Genomic DNA, 20,583 nt, shown 5'->3' on the forward strand with positions numbered 1-20,583 from the left:
CCATCAGCAGGTCGGGGCCATCAGAGGGAGCAGTGTGAGGCGGCATACCACTACAGGAGGGCGACGACTGCGAAGTCAGGTCGCTGACTGCAGTGTGAGCAGGCACAGCAGGAGGGGCGAAGGAGCGGCAAGAGTCTGTAGAAGGAATTGACTGGGGCCCAGGAGAGGCGCGAGTCTGGGGCCCAGAAGGGGCGAGGGGCGAGGGCCCAGGGGCAGCACGAGCCAGCCCACACTGGCTCCAGTCGTCTTGGATAATCCTTGCCACTGGACCAAGATCTAGCTCTGTCAAGCCTGTGTGGTGGCTGGTGTGCAACAGCCACCGCACGTTAAAAAAATCTAAGTACAGGCATCTTCCACCCTCCAAGATGTAGTTCGGGATCTAGAATATTAGGTCTTTCATTGAAACACCTGTGAACTCATTCCTTTTTGGCGCGGAAGCAAATCATCCTCGCTTCGAGGGACTGCCTATGATGATGATGGATAATAACCAGATAATCTGTTTTTTTGTTATGTTGATTGAGGGATAAATACTGGCCAGGGCACTGGAGATAACTCCCCTGCTCCTCTTTGAAATAGGGCCATGGGATTCATTACGTCCACCCGAGAGAGCAGATGGGGTCTCGGTTTAACGTCTCATCTGAAAAACGGCATCTCCAACAGTGCAGCACTCCCTCAGCATTGCACTGGAATGCCAGCCTAGATGTACCCAGGTGGGCAGAGGAACGCTTCAAGGTTACCCTCAAAGCCTTCTTGAAAAATTGCAATGACCCCACCGGCACCTAGGACACATGGGAATCCCTGGCCCAAGACTGCTCAAAGTGGAGGAGAAGCATCCAGGAAGGCGCCGAACACTTCGAGTCTCTTCGCCGGGAACACGCGGAAGCCAAGCGCAAACAGCGGACGACAACCCAAGCCCCCCACCCATCCGTCCCTTCAACCACCACCTGCCTCACCTGTGACAGAGACTGTAGATCCCGCATTGGTGTCATCAGTCCCTGATAACTCGTATTAATGTGGAAGCGAGTCATCCTCGACTTCGAGGAACTGCCTAAGAAGAAGATGTGCTCAAGCTCCTGGAGTGCGACTTGAACCCACAATCTTCTGACTCAAATGCGAGTGTGCTACCCACTGAGCCACAGCTGACACTAGTAACCTGACAGGGACAACAGAGCAAGTTTTTGTTATGTATGTTAACTGGGTTTTACCTGCCACCGGAGGGCGCGACTGTCGGAGTCCCAATGGTCACTGGCAGACACGTGCAAGCCATGTATATAATGTTGGCAGCCATGTTGAATCCTCACTTCGAGAGTAAATAAACTGGAGTACGGTCATGCCTGAACTAGCTCACCGTACTTAGCCTCGTGGAGTTATTTGATACTTAACAATTTTAGTCTCGAATAAAAACAGAAAATGCTCTGAAGCACGCAGCAGGTCAGGCAAATTCTTTGGAGAGACGAAGGTAAAGTTAACATTTCAGGGCATTGACCTTCTGTCAGAATGGAAAGATGTAACAGATGAACCTGGTCATCGATATGAAACGCGGGGCTGGAGTTTCCTGGAGCGAGGCATACGCTGACTTACGCCATCAGTTATGCCAATTCGTGCCCCAATCTTCCTGTGGCAAAATTACTCCAAAATTTCCTGGAAATGTGCTTTGAATCGACTGCAGCGAGTGTAATGGTGAATCAGGGAGCTCCGAGGCGGCATAGTCAATAGTTTACCCCATCTGCATCAGTGAACTAATTGAGCAGATCAATATTGGTACGACCTGACTCACAGAATTCTCTATTTCAAATCTTTTCGCTTCACTGAAGTTGATCACTTGTAGTAAATTGTTTGAATTATGGACACACTCAGTTATTCAGTTCTCGCAACATTCCAATTTACAGACTATTTTTACCATTGATTCAGTAGATGACATTATTAACAACAACAACAATAAATTAAACTAACTACAATATCTCAGATGAAACAAACTGGATGGGAATGGAGTGGGGGGGTCCAAAATTGGACCTCATTTTACCCGTTTCCTCGTCATGAACTGGGGGCAAAATGGCCCAATTTCACAGGGCTGTGTCTTGTGCTCCAAAGGCACCTAAAATACGTCCAATACCATATTGATTCGGGCATCCATAGAGTCCACCTTAAACAGGTATTTCGCCCCTTGAATATGGTAATGAGTGGCCTAACGCCTGTTGAGGGACCACCTCTTCAAACTATTAACTTGCCTTAACCATGCCTTTGTTATCTCTAGACTTGATTATTCCAATGCCCTCCTGGCTGGCCTCCCACATTCTACCCTACGTAAACTCGAGATGATCCAAAACTCGGTTGCCCATGTCCTAACTCACCCATCACCCCTGTGCGAGCTGACCGACATTGGCAATGCCTCGATCTCAAAATTCTCATCCTTGTTTTCAGATCCCTCCATGTCCTCTCCCTTCCCTATCTCTGTAATCTCCTCCAGCCCCACAACCCCCCCAAGATGCCTGCGCTCCTCTTGAGCATCCCTGATTATAATCGCTCGACAATTGATGGCCGTGCCATCTGTTGCCTCGGCCCCAAGCTCTGGAACTCCCTGCCTAAACCTCTCTGCTTCTCTACCCCTCTTTCCTCCTTCAAGACGCTCCTTAAAACCTACCTCTCACCTGTCCTAATTTCGCCTTATGCGGCTCGGTGTCAAATTTTTTCTTATAATACTCCTGTGAAGTACCTTGGGACATTTCACTATGTTAAAGGCGCTATATCATAGAAAGTCACAATATGGAAGGAGGACATTTTAACCCATTGTGTCCGTGCCCGCCAACAAAGAGCTATCCAGCCTAATCCAATTTTACAGCTCACGCAGGTTACGGCACTTCAAGTGCACATCCAAGTTCTTTTTAAATGTGGTGAGGGTTTCTGCCTCTACCACCCTTTTAGACAGTCAGTTCCAGACACCCACAACCCTCTGTCTGAAGAAATTTCCCCTCAAATCCCCTCTAAATCTTCTACCAATTCCTTTAAATCTATGCCCTCTGGTTTCCCCCCTGCTCTGCTGAGGAAAACGAGCCCTTTCTATCGACTTTATCGAGGCCACTCATAATTTTATACACCTCAATAAGGTCTCCCCTCAGCCTCCTCTGTTCCAAGGAAAACAATCACTTTGACAGAAATAATAGAAAAGCAAATCATAATTTAAATGGAGAAAAATTGCAGTGCTGCAGTACAGTGGGACCTGGGGTCCTTGTGCATGAAACACAAACATTTAGTATGCAGGTACAGCAAGTAATCAGGAAGGCAAATGGAATATTGGCCTTTATTGCAAGGGGTATGGAGTATAAAAGCAGAGAAGTCCTGTTACAACTGTACAGGGTATTGGTGAGGCCACATCTGGAGTACTGCATACAGTTTTGGTCTTCGTACTTAAAGAAGGATATACTTGCATTGGAGACTGTTCAGAGAAGGTTCACTAGGTTAATTCTGGAGATAAGGGTTTGACTTATGAAGATAGGTTGAATAGATTTGGGCTCTACTCATTGAAGTTCAGAAGAATGAGGTGATCTTATCGAAACATATAAGATAAAGAGGGGGCTCGACAAAGTGGATGCAGAGAGGATATTTCTATTCATAGGGGAAAATAAAACTAGGGGGCATAGTCTCAGGATAAGGTCCGTCCATTTAAAACTGAGATGAGGAGGAATTTCTTCTCTGAGGGTTGTAAGCCTGTGGAATTGTCTGCCCCAAAGAACTGTGGAGGTGGGTCATTTAATATATTTAAGGCAGAGATAAACAGATTTTTGAGCGATAAGGGAATAAAGAGTTATGGGGAGTGGGCGGGGAAGTGGAGCTGAGTCCATGATCAGATCAGCCATGATCTTATTGAATGGCGGAGCAGGCTCAAGGGGCCAAATGGCCTACTCCTGCTCCTATTTTTTATGTTCTTATGTTCTAAACTGAGCCGATACAATCTTTCCTCATAGCTAAGATTCTCTACTCACGGCAACATCTTCGTAAATCTCCTCTATACCCTCTCCAGTGCAATTGCATCTTTCATGTAATGTGGTGACTAGAACTGCACACGGTACTCTAGCTGTGGCCTAACTAGAGTTTTATACAGTTCAAGCATAACCCCCCCCTGCTCTTGTATTCTATGCCTCGGCTAATAAAGGCAAGTATCCCATATGCCTTCTTAACCACCTCTCTACCTGGTCTGCTACCTTCAGGGATCTGTGGACCTGCACTCCAAGGTCCCTTTGTTCCTCTACGCTTCTCAGTGTATTGCCTTTCCTTGTTAGCCCTCCCCAAATGCATTACCTCACACTTCTCTGGATTGAATTTCATTTGCCACTGTTCTGTCCACCTGACCAGTTGATTGATATAAGAACATAAGAACATAAGAAATAGAAACAGGAGTAGGCCATACGACCCCTCGAGCCTGCTCCGCCATTCAATAAGATCATGGCTGATCTGATCATGGACTCAACTCCACTTCCCCACCCCCCCCCTCCCCCTACTCCTCATAACCCCTTATCTCCATAATGTTTAAGAAACTGTCTATTTCTGTCTTAAATTTATTCAATGTCCCAGCTTCCACAGCTCTCTGAGGCAGCGAATTCCACAGATTTACAACCTTCTGAGAGAAGAAATTTCTCCTCATCTGTTTTAAATGGGTGGCTCCTTATTCTAAGATTATACCCTCTAGTTCTAGTCTCCCCCATCAGTGGAAACATCCTCTCTGCATCCACCTTGTCAAGCCCCCTCATAATCTTATACGTTTTGATAAGATCATCTCTCATTCTTCTGAATTCTATATCTTCCTGCAGTTTACAGCTTTCTTCTTCATTATCAACCATGCAACTAATTTTAGTACCATCTGCAAACTTCTTAATCATACCCCTATATTCAAGTCTAGATCACAAAAAGCAAGGGACCTAGTACTGAGCCCTACAGAACACCACTGGAAACAGCATCCAGTCACAAAAACACCCATCAACCATTACCCTCCGCCTCCTGCCTCTGAGCCAATTTTGGATCCAACTTGCCACTTTGCCCTAGATCCCATGTGTTTTTACTTTCGTGAACAGTCTGCCATGTGGAATCTTATCAAAAGCCTTGCTAAAATCCATATGCACTACATTAAACGCACTGCCTTCATCTACCCACCTTGTTACCTCCTCAAAAAATTCAATCAACTTCATTCGACACGACCTTCCCTTAACAAATATGTGCTGATTATCCTTGATTAATCCGTGTCTTTCTAAATGAAGATGTATCCTGTCCCTCAGAATTCTTTCCAATAATTTTCCTACCACCAAGGTTAGGCTGACTGGCCTGTAATTACTCGGTTTATCCCTTTCTCCCTTTTTAAACAAAGGTACCACATAAGCAGTCCTCCAGTCCTTCGGAACCACACCTGAAGCCAGAGAGGAATGGAAAATGATGGTCAGGGCCTCTGCTATTTCCTCTTTTGCTTCGCTTAACAGCCTGGGATACATTTCCACCTTATCCCGGCCAGGGGATTTATCCACTTTCAAAGCTGCTAAACCCCCTAATACTTCCTCTCTTAGTATGTTGATTTCATCTAATATTTCACACTCTCTGTTGGAATGTCTGCTTCACCCCTCTCCTTTGTGAAAACAGATACAAAGTGTTTGTTAAGGACCCTACCGATGTCTCCAGCCTCCACACACATATTACCCTGAAGATCTCGAATAGGCCCTGCCCTTTCTTTAGTTATCCTCTTAATATATTTATAAAACATCCTTGATTTTATTTACCAAGAATGTTTCATGCTCTCTCTTTGCTTTCCTAATATCCTTTTGAATTGCACCGCTGCACTTTCTAGACTCCTCTAAATATTCTGCAGTATTTAACTGTCGGTATCTGTCATATCCTACCCTGTATGTCCCTAGACATCCAGGAAGCTCTAGATTTGTTAGTCCCACCCTTTTTCTTTAAGGGCACATACTTGGTCTGAACCCTCCGGATCTCCTCCTTGAATGCCTCCCACTGCTCTGACACTGATTTACCTTCAAGTAGCTGTTTCCAGTCCACTATAGCTAAATCCCGTCTCAGCTTAGCAAAATTTGCTTTTCCCCAATTTAGGACTTTTATTCCTGGTCTATCCTTATTCTTTTCCATAACTACCTTGAATCTAACTGAATTATGATCACGAGCACCAAAATGCTCTCCCACTGATACCCCTTCCACCTGCTCAACTTCATTCCACAAAACTAAATCCAGAATCACTCCCTCCCTTGTTGAGCTTGCTACATACTGGCTAAAAAAGTTCTCCTGAATGCATTTTAGGAATTCCACACCCTCTATACCCTTCACATTAATTTTATCCCAGTTACTATTGGGGTAGTTGAAATCCCCAACTATTACTGCACTATAGTTTTTGCACTTCTCAGAAATGTGCCTGCATATTTGCTCTTCTATCTCTCTCTGGCTGTTTGGGGGTCCCTCCCAGCAGTGTGATTGCCCCATTTTTTGTTTTTCAATTCGACCCATATGGCCTAGTTTGATGATCCCTCCAACACATCATCCCTCCTCACAGCTGTAATACTTTATTTAATACTGCGACCCCCCCCCACTCCCTTTTTAACCCCTCTCTATCCCATCTGAAAATTCTGTACCCAGGAATGTTGAGCTGCCATACCTGCCCCTCTTTCAGCCATGTCTCTGTAATAGCTATAATATTATAGTCCCAAGTGTCTAACTGTGCTCTCTGCCTTGTTCACTATACTTCTTGCATTGAAGTATATACCATTTAGCATAGGAAGACCTCCTTGTTGACTACTATGTATACAAGTTGTTGTTGCTTTTGTTAATGTGGAGCCAGGTGGATCACTGCTACTGGCCCGCACTCATCATGCTTTCAGTTGCTCCCCCATCCCCCACCAGCATCTACTTGACTGCTACTGCTGACGTTACAGCCAGCTCATATTGGTCCACAGGATACCGGTGAGCTACAACAGGTGGCCCGAAAGGTGCCCACAGCTTGCTGGAATTATTTAGATGAGGCCTGAGGCCCAATTTCACAAGAGCTTCTGCCTTCCAGAGTGCTGACCATTTTGGGTCTGAAAACAGGCCTAAACATATGTCTTCCCCACTCTCACTTTCATCAATGCACACAATATATGTTAAACCTGTCACACAATGACAACAAAGAAGTGTTTTGTTGGGATTTAGCTAATAATTAAATATATCCACGAAGAGCAGAGATTTTAATTTCACTTTAATCAATTATTTGATATAAAAGGGGTCAGAGGGTCTAGTAAGGAGGAGGAACTGAGGGAAACCCTTATTAGTCGGGAAATTGTGTTGGGGAAATTGATGCGATTGAAGGCCGATAAATCCCCAGGGCCTGATGGACTGCATCCCAGAGTACTTAAGGAGGTGGCCTTGGAAATAGTGGATGCATTGACAGTCATTTTCCAACATTCCATTGACTCTGGATCAGTTCCTATCGAGTGGAGGGTAGCCAATGTAACCCCACTCTTTAAAAAAGGAGGGAGAGAGAAAACAGGGCATTATAGACCGGTCAGCCTGACCTCAGTAGTGGGTAAAATGATGGAATCAATTATTAAGGATGTCATAGCAGCGCATTTGGAAAGAGGTGACATGATAGGTCCAAGTCAGCATGGATTTGTGAAAGGGAAATCATGCTTGACAAATCTTCTGGAATTTTTTGAGGATGTTTCCAGTAGAGTGGACAAGGGAGAACCAGTTGATGTGGTATATTTGGACTTTCAGAAGGCTTTCGAAAAGGTCCCACACAAGAGATTAATGTGCAAAGTTAAAGCACATGGGATTGGGGGTAGTGTGCTGACATGGATTGAGAACTGGTTGTCAGACAGGAAGCAAAGAGTAGGAGTAAATGAGTACTTTTCAGAATGGCAGGCAGTGACTAGTGGGGTACCGCAAGGTTCTGTGCTGGGGCCCCAGCTGTTTACACTGTACATTAATGATTTAGACGAGGGGATTAAATGTAGTATCTCCAAATTTGCGGATGACACTAAGTTGGGTGGCAGTGTGAGCTGCGAGGAGGATGCTATGAGGCTGCAGAGTGACTTGGATAGGTTAGGTGAGTGGGCAAATGCATGGCAGATGAAGTATAATGTGGATAAATGTGAGGTTATCCACTTTGGTGGTAAAAACAGAGAGACAGACTATTATCTGAATGGTGACAGATTAGGAAAAGGGGAGGTGCAACGAGACCTGGGTGTCATGGTACATCAGTCATTGAAGGTTGGCATGCAGGTACAGCAGGCGGTTAAGAAAGCAAATGGCATGTTGGCCTTCATAGCGAGGGGATTTGAGTACAGGGGCAGGGAGGTGTTGCTACAGTTGTACAGAGCCTTGGTGAGGCCACACCTGGAGTATTGTGTACAGTTTTGGTCTCCTAACTTGAGGAAGGACATTCTTGCTATTGAGGGAGTGCAGCGAAGGTTCACCAGACTGATTCCCGGGATGGCGGGACTGACCTATCAAGAAAGACTGGATCAACTGGGCTTGTATTCACTGGAGTTCAGAAGAATAAGAGGGGCCCTCATAGAAACGTTTAAAATTCTGACGGGTTCAGACAGGTTAGATGCAGGCAGAATGTTCCCAATGTTGGGGAAGTCCAGAACCAGGGGTTACAGTCTAAGGATAAGGGGTAAGCCATTTAGGACCGAGATGAGGAGAAACTTCTTCACCCAGAGAGTGGTGAACCTGTGGAATTCTCTACCACAGAAAGTTGTTGAGGCCAATTCACTAAATATATTCAAAAAGGAGTTAGATGACGTCCTTACTACTGGGGAGATCAAGGGGTATGGCGAGAAAGCAGGAATGGAGTACTGAAGTTGCATGTTCAGCCATGAACTCATTGAATGGCAGTACAGGCTAGAAGGGCCGAATGGCCTACTCCTGCACCTATTTTCTATGTTTCTATGAATTTAAATACATTCACTTGTGCCATTAGTTTTCAGTCTAAGTGACTACAGCAAGAAAACTAGCGTAAATCCAGGAAATTTGCAAGCACTGTTGACTTGACTGGAGAGAGGAGCTATGGTAAACCAACTTTTGCGGGTATTGGTGGAATGGTGTAAAGGCCCCAGGAAATTATGCAGGAATAATGACATAACTCATGCTATAATTTCCTGGGGATTCTTGAGCGTGGAAACAAACCCATGTCTCCAAGAAATTCTGGGCCATTAACCCTGCCTTCCTCTCTCCACAGATGATGCCTGACTTGCTCTGTCTTTCCAGCATTTGCTATTTTTATTTCAGATTTCTAGTCTCTGCTGTGTTTTACTTTTCGCTGAAGGTTTTGTCTCGGGTGGGAATTTTTAGTCGTCACTTGTTCCCAATTGCACCATAAAAAAGAAGTGAACATTAGAGAGTTGTAATGTATTTGCTTCATGGATTCTTTGCTTAATTGATTTATTAGCAAAGATTTAACAATCACACTACACATTACCAGTTCATCCACCTGGTTCACAATCACCTGCCTCATCGTGGACCCCCCTGAACCCAATTGGCTGGGGTTTTATTAAGTCTTGTGAACATCACGTGACTGACTAAGCCACTCACAACTCAACAGCTCTACCAACCTGTGTGCATACTCACAGGTCGATACATTACAAGAGTATATGACTGAAGAAACAAAAATTCAGATCATCAAGCCCATTCCTTCCTCAGACCATGAACAATCCACTCTCAACTTGCGTTTATATAGCACCTTTAATGTAGTAAAATGTCCTAAGGTGTTTCACAAGAGCGTTATCAAACAAAATTTGGCACGGAGGCACATATGGAGTTATTAGGACAGGTGACTAAAAGCTTTGTCAAAGAAGCAGGTATCGAGGAGCATCTTAAAGGAGTTGAGAGAGGCGGAGAGGTTTAGAGAGGGAATTCCAAAACTTAAGGCAGCTGAAGGCATGGCCGCCAATGGTGAAGCGAAGAAACCAAGGATGTGCAAGAGGCCAGATTTGGAGGAGTGCAGAGACCTCAGAGGGTTGTGGGGCTGGAGGAGGTTACAGAGATAGGGAGGTAAGAATGTACTTTCCTGTCTAAAGTTTAGTGTGGCACTGAGCCATTCAAAGCTGGAAAACCCCAGGTTCGTGCTGCTCTCGATTGCTCCAAAAATGGGTTAGGGAGGCAGAGCATTTGGCTAGGGTGCCTACGATCAATACATAGGTGGATATTAGGTGTGTACAAGGCACAAGTCAGGAATGTGATGGAATACTCTCTACCTGCCTGGGTGGGTAACACAGCAACACCACTCGAGATGCTCGACACCATCCACTACAAAGCAGTCCACTTGATTGACAGCCCATCTACCACTTTAAACATCCACTCCATCTGCCACTGGCACACCGTGGTTACAGTGTGTACAATCCACAGGATGCACCGCAACAACTCGCCAAGGCTTCTTCGACATCACCTCCCAAACTCGCAACCTCCACCACCCAAAAGGAGAAGGGCGGCAGGCGCATGGGAACACCATCACCTCCACATTCCCCTCTAAGTCACACACCACCCCTAGGACATATATTGTTGTTCCTTCATCATTGCGAGGTCAAAATCCTAGAACTCCCTACCTAACAGAACGTTGGGGGCACCTTCATCACATGGACTACAATGGTTCAAACAGAAGAATCACCACCATCTTCATAAGGGTAACTAAGGATGGGCAATAAATACTGCCCTTGATATTGACGCCATATCCCGAGAGTGAAACAAGAGAACAGGACTGGGCTTTGCTGTGAAGCATCCCATCCTCCTTTGTTGAATATCTCACCAATACTCTCCGTCCACAAATGAAAAGTAACCACTTAGGAGAAAATAGGAGGGGAAATTGGAGATCCTTTTCTTTAAATACCTTTCTTTTTTACATTTTTATGTGAAGCTAAACAACACTGATTCCTTTTAATTGCTTTGTTTTCCATTTTAGGGGAATTTCTGCTTGTTCCAGATCCAGATGGCTATGAGACTGTGGGCCATCTTATCAACTGCATCAAGATAGGGGATAGGAGAGAAGAACAGCCAAGGTACCAGAACAAGGTTAACATTTCCTTGGATGAAGGGAGCGTTGTTAAAAAAGGTGAAACGTTGGCATTTCTTGGAATCGAGGAAGGAGTCCAGGGAAAGATGCTGAAATGGCAGCTCATTAAAAGAAAAAATAATCTGGTCGTACTTCTGCCAATAAATGTTGTGGGATGTTCCAAGAATGTCATGATGACTACACACTTGATAAGATACTAAAATGGAAGATTCCAGTAGGCCATAACCGTCTTGTAAAGCCTGTGATGGGACCCCCCACACTCAAAGAAAACTTCTCCATCTTTCCGGAAAATTTCAGTGGCCAGCTACTCCTTCAACCCAGTTATTGTGTCAAAGCAACACTCGCAGGTTAGTGGTCATGTGACATTTTCTCACATATAGCCTAGATTTTCTGATATAGTTTATACCTGAAACAGGTTTTTGCAAAGGCACAAATGGAAGTGTGTTCTGTAAGGGGTTCTCAGGGAGTGTTGTTGTGCCTTGGGTGTCTCTCTCTCTGGGCTTCTGCCCTCACAGCTTATGCCTGGCCTGTGAGGTACCCTGAGTGCTGCAAGAGCACCCCTGGACAGACTGTGTCCACAGCTTATGAAGGGGGGTTTTGAGACTCGTGCGTCCCCACAGCTTATGCCTAGCCTGTGAGGCACCTGTGAGTGTCAAACACTCCTAACCCCTTCTTCCCTAGCCTGTGACACACAGTTGAGCATTTTCGAAGCGCTCCTAGCTTCCCTTACACTGTTCTGACATAAGACTCACGATCAGGAGATGTAATACAATAGAACTGAGACAAGGTGATTCCAAGAGGAACTTAGGCTTCCAATTTATTTGACAAGGTGTATCTCAACAAACAGCAATACACCAACGAAACAATCCCCCTAAATCCCACTAAACGGACACAACGAAAATCTTTACACAAGTTTAGCAGTACAATGCCCAACCTCCCACCTTTCCTGGCCTAACTGAGTTGGGAGTTCCGGGGACCAGAGGTTATACTCACTACTGTGCCTTCTGCAGTCTGGTGGTTTGTTTCTTCTATCTTCGGTGTCTTCGGACACTGGTTTTCCTTCAGTGTCGAGAAGCTTGCTGGTTGTTGGATCACGAGAGCAGGGAAGCACACACACTACGTCAGAAACCCCTTTTTATGGCCAGATTATCCAGTCCGCCTCTCCTGCTGAAATCGATTCTTCCCATTGGTGGGCTTTGTGATTTTGAAAAATGCAGCAGTTTTAGATTATTGCGGGTTTTTTTCCACTGATGTTAACCTACTCAAGGTTTGAGTTGATTGCATTGGCCTCCTGTAGCCATTGTGTAGGCCCTTGGGTTGTTTTGGGTTCCCTGGTTTCTGAAGGTCTGCATAATTTTCCTCCAATTCAGTTTTTCTAACCTACTCAAGGTTTGAGTAGGTGTTAATTGGGTTGGTCTCCTGTAGCCATTGTGTAGGTCCTTGGTTTGTTTTGGGTTCTCTAGTTTTCTAAAGGTCTGCATAATTTCCTTCCATAGTGTAAACATGGGGAAGACAATAGCCCGATAATGGCTATGGGTCAGTCTCACAGTTTTTGAGCAAGTGCTCTCCCATTGGCTTGAGAGCCCCATGCTTCGGGCTGGCTCTGTTTTACCATTGGCCCTCCGGTGTCCTCCCCCGTCCAATCACTGCTCTGCCAAGGTCAAACCGTATCGGTTTCAATTCACAGCACAGACAGATCCCACATCCCTTTTCCTTCTGGGTAAAATGAGGGGTTTTCGTCCTCCCCTACATAATCCCCCATCTGATACAGTCAGACACCACTCGAGTGTGTCAAAGTTCAGGGTGGTGAGAAAACCCTAGGTCTCCCAAATTGCCCAACTTTCCCCAGTTTAACTCTAAACTGATCCCGTCGATATATATCGTAATTCCTTTTAACGCAGTACAAAACACAGAATCCAACAGGTTACAATATACGACAGCAATATACATATATATACTTAAGGTTACAGCAGTAATTGTACATTGAGTCTCATTTCAGTCTTAACTGTAAAACAAAGAAACCTGTCCTGCAAACTCCCCAGGGGCCATGTATGAAAACGCAGTCATCCCTGGGAAGAACAAAACCGCCTAAGTGTCACGGTCAAGCTTTGTTTACACGCCTTGAGTGTTTAGCAACGGCTCTCCTGTCTGTGTAGTAGCCTGAGGAACTGCTTTCTTTTTCTTTTTCTCCTGAGCTTACAGCTTGTAACTAGCAGATAAGCTACAATCAGGAGTTGGCCGATTACTAAGGCATGCGATCCCACCCGGATCCACGCAGGTATGTCTGCCCGTATCCCCAAATCCCACCATGCTGAGGGTTTAATCTGGGCAATCTCCCCTGCTCGAATTTCAGTTTTCTGCTCCATGGTGTAAAAATGTTTTTGAGACAAATCCACTGCCTGGAGGAGGGCTGTAAGTTTCTCAGGTAGTGGAGCAATGGGATAGCCAAAATGGGCGACATATTGTTGGAGGTGGCTGAGGTTGTTTTGTGCCGTGAGGTGAATCGTGGAAGGTTCAGGGATGGGTGTGATTCTGGTGTGTGCCACTTGAACCTCTGCCCTGGGTTTAAAGCAAAAGCTGCTGTACGGTATTGGACACCACCTTCCCGGTTCGTGTTCATACCGTTGGGCACTTGTGGTGACACAATATGTCCCACCGCCTACATATGCTACCTGTGGAAGCATGTGGTTCGGGGCCATCACCTCCATTGTGCAATTGATAGGCACTGCCCCAGCAGTGCTGAACCCGCATTGTGGCCTTGCAAAAGTGTTCAAGTGCTGGGGGCACAGGATTACCTGTGCTCCCCTGCTCCGACAACCTGAGAGGTCTGTACCTGTCACAGTGTGCTCCCACATTGTGACATAAGGTGGGACCTCTTGGAATCGAACATGCACCCCTCCACGAATGACTCCCACATTCTCCACTCGGTACAGAGGTGCTGGTCATGGGGACGCCCCCATCACGGGCATCCTGACCACCACACCCATGATGGTATGATTTGACTTTCCACAGTCCACCGGTACCGGGTAGGCTTCCGATGCTACACGAAGTTGGCAAGGACTCAAAACATTATCATAAGGGTGCAGTGCTGCTAAGTGCTGGTTGCTGATCCAGGAGGGGACCTGTCCCTGTCTCAGATCCTCGAGGTTACTCCATCCCTCTCCCAGCAACCAGGCCCCATAGAGCACGCACACCTCATTTTGGGCGGCTTGGTCGGAGGCGTTTCTATCCTCCCGAATCAAGGCGTTTACAGCCCTGGCCTGTGCCTCCAATTGAGAGATAATCTCCTTTAAGTGAACTGTCATTGCCACCTCTTCGTGGAACGCGGATCCCACTACGGTATTCTCGTCCCCCAGGATTTTGCGCAGCTGATTCTTTAACCCATTTATCTGGAGGGTCAGCTGCATGTTATCCAAACTGTTTATGGCGGACGCCCCGGTGTTAAACCCCGTGAAAATGTCATTTAAAGTGCCACGCCTCTGCCTGCCCGGTTCGGCCCTATCCCACTGTTTATACAAGTCTGTCACTCTCACTCTGGAAGTGGCCACAGTGATCTCCGGTCAGGGGATGGAGGGCTCTCCGTAGGTAAAGTCCTTATGGTTGGAGTACTTGGTGGAGTTCGATCCCAACCACCCAGGCCATCTCCCCTCATGACCCGACCATCCGCTGCTGGAGTCCCTTCTCCTGTGGTCACTGTCAGCGCTCTGCCCCCGGAGTATCCGAAAACCAGGGAGTCCTCGGTGTCCCCTCGGTGCCCGGTGCAGATCCTTAGCGATACCAGCATCACTAACGTCCAGTAGGGAGGTGTTGACATCTGAAAGGCAAGAAGAACATGGCCATGCCTTGAGAGACCTCTCCAGGCTCGGCCCGCGTAACATGTTCCAAACACAAAAATGCTGTACCCAATCGTCACTGCCTTACCCAAACACATATGCACACAACACAAAGTAACAAAATAGGAAGGGAAAATATATACACCGCCACCCATCCCCGGGTGGCCAGGCTACATCCTGTCACTGTACAGGCGTCGTCGACCACTCGGCTGACCGTACCCTGGGGACCAGGATGCCTCCGCTGAGGGGCTCGTATAGTCCCCCTTAATGAGTCTTGTGCTGCCCTCCAAGGCCCTCCCGAGCCCCGGATAATCGGTAGGAGACCCTTGCTAGCGCAACAGAGCACCCTCCCTGTTGTCTTTCGCCTTCTCGGTCTGGGGCGGGGAGCTAAGTAAACAGGGGATCACGGCGCCCTGAGCTGTGGCACTCTGTCACTCCTCCTTACTGTCGGTGCAGAGTCCCACGTTATGGGCTGCAATGCTATCTCCTCCACCTCTTGGGCTAGCCCCAGCTGATCCACCATGGGAGGTTCAGCTTCCCCTCGGACCTTGCTAATGGTAGAGCCTTTCTCCCTACTTCTGTTAGTGGGCTGGGAACCTCTACCCAGTGGTGGGATAGCCTTACTGGAGCAGTGAACCAGCCCCGGCTGTAGAGCTTCGGGGCCCAGGCCTGTTCTTCCCCCAGTGCCTGATTCCCTTCCCTTGCTCGTCCCCTCTGTTTTTTTACCTCTTTTGGGGTCAAACAATTTACACTGGTTAATGTGATACCACTTCACCCGGCGAGTCAATTGAACCGCATAGGGCTAGCCTTGTCTACCATGCTGTATGGTCCCATATACAGTGGTTCAAATACCCCGACCCGGGCGAAGCTTCTCACCATCACCTGGTCGCCCACCTCCCAATCATGGTGACTGCGGGGTTCCAGCAGCAGCCGATTGGCACGGTGCTGTTTACCCATGTTGTTGGCCGCCTGCCAGTTAATCTGTTGAAGCTGTTCAAACAGATTCCTGACGAAGCGGTCCCGGTTCACCTCTCGAAGCTGCCCTTCGGTGAGAACCGGCGCCAACACATACACTGGGGTTCTCATGATCCGGCCCGTCATCAGCTCATGGGGTGAGTACCCTGTGCTCATTGACTGACTGGCCCGGATTCCCATGAGGACCAACGGTAAAACCTCCACCCACTTATTCGGTGAGTTTCCCGTCTCCTTGCGCAGCCTTTCCTTAGGGCGTTCTACGGGGCCTGAGGACTGAGGGTTGTAGGCGACATTCCATTTGGCTCTTATCCCCAGCACCTTTAGGATGGCCTGCATCACCTGGCCGGTGAAGTGGCTTCCCCGGTCGGACTCCACGATTTGAGGTCGACCCCACCGAGAGAACACCTCCCTCACCAGGATTTTTGCAGTCCCCACCGCGGTAACTGTTCGGCAAGGGAAGGCTTCCACCCACTTGGAAAACACATCCACCAGGACGAGGCAATATTTATAACCTCCCTGGGCGGCCGGTAGGGGTCCGATGTAGTCAATCTGGATCGACTGCCATGGTCCCTCTACCCGCCTGACGTGTCCCATAGACACCTTCCTTTTCTGAGGGTCTGGGTTGTTTGCAGCGCAAACTAGACAGCCCTCACAGAAGTTGCGGATGTCTTCCCGGAGGCCTGGCCACCACCCTGCCTTTTCTACCCGTTGCCAGGTAGATTTCAGCCCAGGGTGTCCCGCACCTGGACCTTCATGGGCCAGCTGAAGGAATTCCCTCTGGTGTTGTGGCGGCACTACCCATTTGTCCCCTTTAAACAACATGCCTTCCCGCACAGCAAATCTGCAGCACTGTATGGGCCCTCTGTCTTTTCCCCCTTTTTGATAGCAGCCTTCAGGACCGGATCCTGCATCTGGACTACTTTAAGGTCCGGGGCCGCAGCCGCCCCTACGCTCCCTTGTGTCCCTGGCTTGCTTCTTGCTGCTGCTATCCTGCCTGCCTCATATGGGTCCCGTGGGCAATCTGTATGAGCACCTTCCCTTGCCAGCAGTCTGCCTGCTGGTTACCTTCCCCCTGTGGCTCAGTTTTGGAGTGGGCCTTTACCTTATGGATATATACATCCCTGGTTTCTCCCACTGCAGCCACGATCTTTTCTAGCAGGGGGAATTCCTCGGGATGTGTGACCACATACATCACCGCCGAGCGTTCCGCCTGCTGGGCGCTCAGGGTGCATGGGAGTTTAAGAGCCAAGGCAATCCCTACCTTGGGATCCCAAACTCCGCAGCCCGTGAGTCTTGTACCCGTGGACACTGAACTGGAGCCATCAACGTAGATCTCGCGGCCTGTGGGGTGTATCCCTGCCCGAAATCCAAAGTTGATGTCCCATACCCCCTCCACAGAGCATCGATGCGGCTGCCCTGGATAGATTAAATTTGCTGCGAGCCTGGACTCGCAGAGGCCCTTGACCTTTAAAGTCATTTGGGAGAGGAGGAGGGTCCAGCGAGTGATTTTAGCACTGCTCACTGTCCCGTCCTTATTCCTCCCGTCCAACAGCATCTGCGTCGGGATATGATGGGTGAGGAGTGTAATGGGGGATATTCCGGTAAAGATCTGAGCTCTCTTTACTGCCCAGTGGGTGGCAAGCAAGTGCCTCTCACAATTGGAGTATTCCTTTTCTACCTCCTGAGGACCCTGGAGGAGTACATCACTGGTCTCAGCTGACCGTTTCACTCCTGGAGCAACACTGCACTTAAGCTGTCGCCACTGGCTGCCACCTCCAGGAAGAATTCCTCCCTCCCTTCAATTGCCCCTCGGGCTTGTGCTACCTGCAGGTCTCTCTTAAGACGGACAAATGCTGCCTCACAGCCCTCGTCCCATTCCCACTCGACCCCCTTATGTAGGAGTCTGAGCAGAGGGGCGGCAGTGGCTGCATAGTCCTCGATGAAGTCCCTACAGTAGCCAGTGATTCCCAGGAAAGACCTTACCCCCGACACAGGACAGGGAGTTCCTGCACTGCCTTTTTTCTAGCCTCATCAATGGCCCTTTCTCTTGCCCTTATCGTCAGGCCCAGGAATTTTACTTCTCCTAGACCTATCTGGGATTTCTTGGGGTTAACTTTAAAGCCCCCTTCTTTCAGTAAGACCAGCAGTTCGGCCAACAGTGGACCGTGTTCCTCATTGCTGTCTGTGAACAACAACAGGTCATCCACATACTGGACCAGCTGGTGTGATTGGCTGAAGCCTTTTAAGCAGTTCGCCATGCATTGGTGAAAGATGCTGGGACTATTATGAAAGCCCTGTGGGAGGCAGCTCCATGTATACTGCTGTTCCCGGAAGGTGAAGGCAAACTTGTACTGGTCTTCCCTCCGTACAGGGATAGACCAGAACCCGTTGGATATGTCCAACACTGTGAACGTGGTTGCGGATGCAGGGATTTCCCCTATCAGATCCGCAACCGCCACTACTGTGGGAGCACAAGCTGTGATGTTTTTATTGAGCACCCTATAATCCAAGAATTGTCCGGTTTCCTAACCGGCCAAAGAGGGGAGTTGACATGGGTGGCAATGGGTTTCAAAACACCCTGCTCGACAAGCGAGCTTAAAGCTGTCTCCAAGTCTGCTTCTGCCTCTCGGGGAAAGCCATACTGCTTTTGCGGGCGGGACATGGGATCCCCATCTATTCTAACCTCCACTCCTGTGACTCTCCCACAATCGTGTTTATGGGTGGCAAATGCTGCAAGATTTGCTTGCACATAGGCCCGGTACTCGGCCGGGGTGTTACCGACCAGAACCTCCAGGTCGTAACCCATTTTTGGCTTCATTGTACACAGAGTCCCTTTTCCCTGTTTCTTATCAATAACCATGACTTCTCCCTCTGCTCCCGTGCCAACTGTTCCCCATAGACAGTGATTCCTCAAGTCTACTAGGATCTGGCGAGCGATGATGAAATCAGCCCCCAAAATCCCTTTTCCCACCTGCTCCCAGTTCATCAGGACGCACTTCCATTGTGTTTGGATTGCTCCTAAACGAACTGCGAGCGGGACTGAGAAAAACCCAGCCTTCTCATTTCCTGTGAACCCAACTAGTTGATACGGCACCCCATTTGATAGAGGTGAGGTTGCGGGGTCCTCCAAATGGACTATCGTGCTAGAAGCACCAGTGTCCAAAAGGTAGGTACCCAATACACCCTCAACCTCCATCTTGATCCAGGGTTGTCCCCAGGGGTCGTATTCTAGTGGGCACAGGTATGCAGGCTGGGTCTGGGCTAGTCACGGCCTCTGTACTGGCAGGGTTGCTGGTGCTTCCCTGCCTGTTGCCGTGGCTACCTTCCCAGTCCCCTCCAGCGCTGTCCTCACTGCAGCTACTATCTCATCAAGGGATGGTGAGGAGCTCGCTCCACTTCTCCCACTCTGGCGGTTCCTGAAGAACTTCTTCCTCCTATCTCTTTACTGGGCTGCTGTAATCCCTTTTAAAATGCCCAGCTTCCCCGCACCCGTAGCACACTCCCTCCTTATCAGATGAGCGGCCACCCTCCTGGTGCCATTCCTTTTTGGGAATTGAGTTGGGTTTTACTTCATTTACTGGACCTTTGGAGGTTTTCTCCTCCTTCCCTCCTCCATTCCGTTGGACCAGTGCCAGTTGCCTGACCACTGCTTCCTTGGTGAGGTTGGGGTCCCGGGAATCGAACCACAGTTCTGCCCTGGCCTTGAGCCGGGGCAAGCAGTTTGCCACCAGCATCCTCAGTCAGCGGCCAGTCTGTACCGTGGAAAGATTCGCCCGGTCGAAGAGCTCCCACAGGCTGTGTGGTATATCACCCACAGCCTGTCCGCAAACGCCTGCGGGGTTTGCCCTGCGAGCTGCCTTGCCCTTTCGACCCATTCGAAAGGACTGCCATCATCTAAGCCCATAGCCTCAAGGACGGCCCTCTGGACCTCAGTAAATGTGCGCTGCCCCCTCCGGCATTCTGCCGGTAGGGCCTGGTACAATTTGCTGTCCAGAGAGAAGAGCAGCAGCTTGTCTGTCTCTTCCTGTCGCACCCATTAATTTCCCCTGCCTGCATCACCTCCATGAAGTGGATAGACGGGTTCCCGCTGCGAGTGAATTTGGCCAATGGGCCACCATGGCCCTGAGTGATTGAACTCAATGGGGAATAATAAAGTCGCTCTCCAGCGCTCTCTGACCTTGACCACCTCCCTGTGGAGGACCGTACTTGCGCTGCCTGACCGGGCACATCCGCCCTGGTTCAGGATCTTTCTGCGCTGGTCCCTCTACCTCCGACTGTCCCACAATACCCGGTGCAGCAGACAGTGCCTGGTCGCCTGATCCAGCCCTTAACTGACCCTTGGCAGGAGCCTCACATCCCTGCTGCCGAGCGGGACACATTGGTCCTGCCCCCAGCCCTGGGTATGCTACTACCTACGCGCCCCGCTCCTCCTGGTACCTTATCGGACAAACCACCGGTGCCTCAGGAGGTGGTCGGGCGTCTCTTGCCTTTGGATTCTCCTCTACCCCCCAATGCTCTCCTTTGTCCCCTGTGGACCCTCCAGGTCCTGTCAGGGTGACCATCCCCTTTGCCTGGGATAGAGCATGGGTGAGAGTTTTAATCCTCTCCTGGCAGGGACCGTGATCTGCAAACTCACTGCTACTGGCCACTTTATAGGCTGCCTGTACGCCTTTTAATTTATTCTCTAGTTCCCAAATTTTCTGGGTGTACCGAGAGTTCTGTTCCCGGAGGGACCCCTCA

General features: G+C 48.7%; 1 protein-coding gene across 1 annotated transcript in view; it reads left to right on the forward strand.

Moving 5' to 3' along the window:
- The window catches only part of LOC139271477 (protein THEMIS3-like), a 129,439-nt gene that overhangs the window by 83,110 nt on the left and 25,746 nt on the right, over positions 1-20,583 (forward strand). The window contains 2 exon segments of the mRNA XM_070888523.1: positions 10,925-11,176; positions 11,179-11,382. Of these exon segments, the coding sequence (XP_070744624.1) occupies positions 10,925-11,176; positions 11,179-11,382 (456 nt within the window).

Source organism: Pristiophorus japonicus, chromosome 1 (assembly GCF_044704955.1).
Source record: "Pristiophorus japonicus isolate sPriJap1 chromosome 1, sPriJap1.hap1, whole genome shotgun sequence".
Classification (NCBI taxonomy): domain Eukaryota; kingdom Metazoa; phylum Chordata; class Chondrichthyes; family Pristiophoridae; genus Pristiophorus; species Pristiophorus japonicus.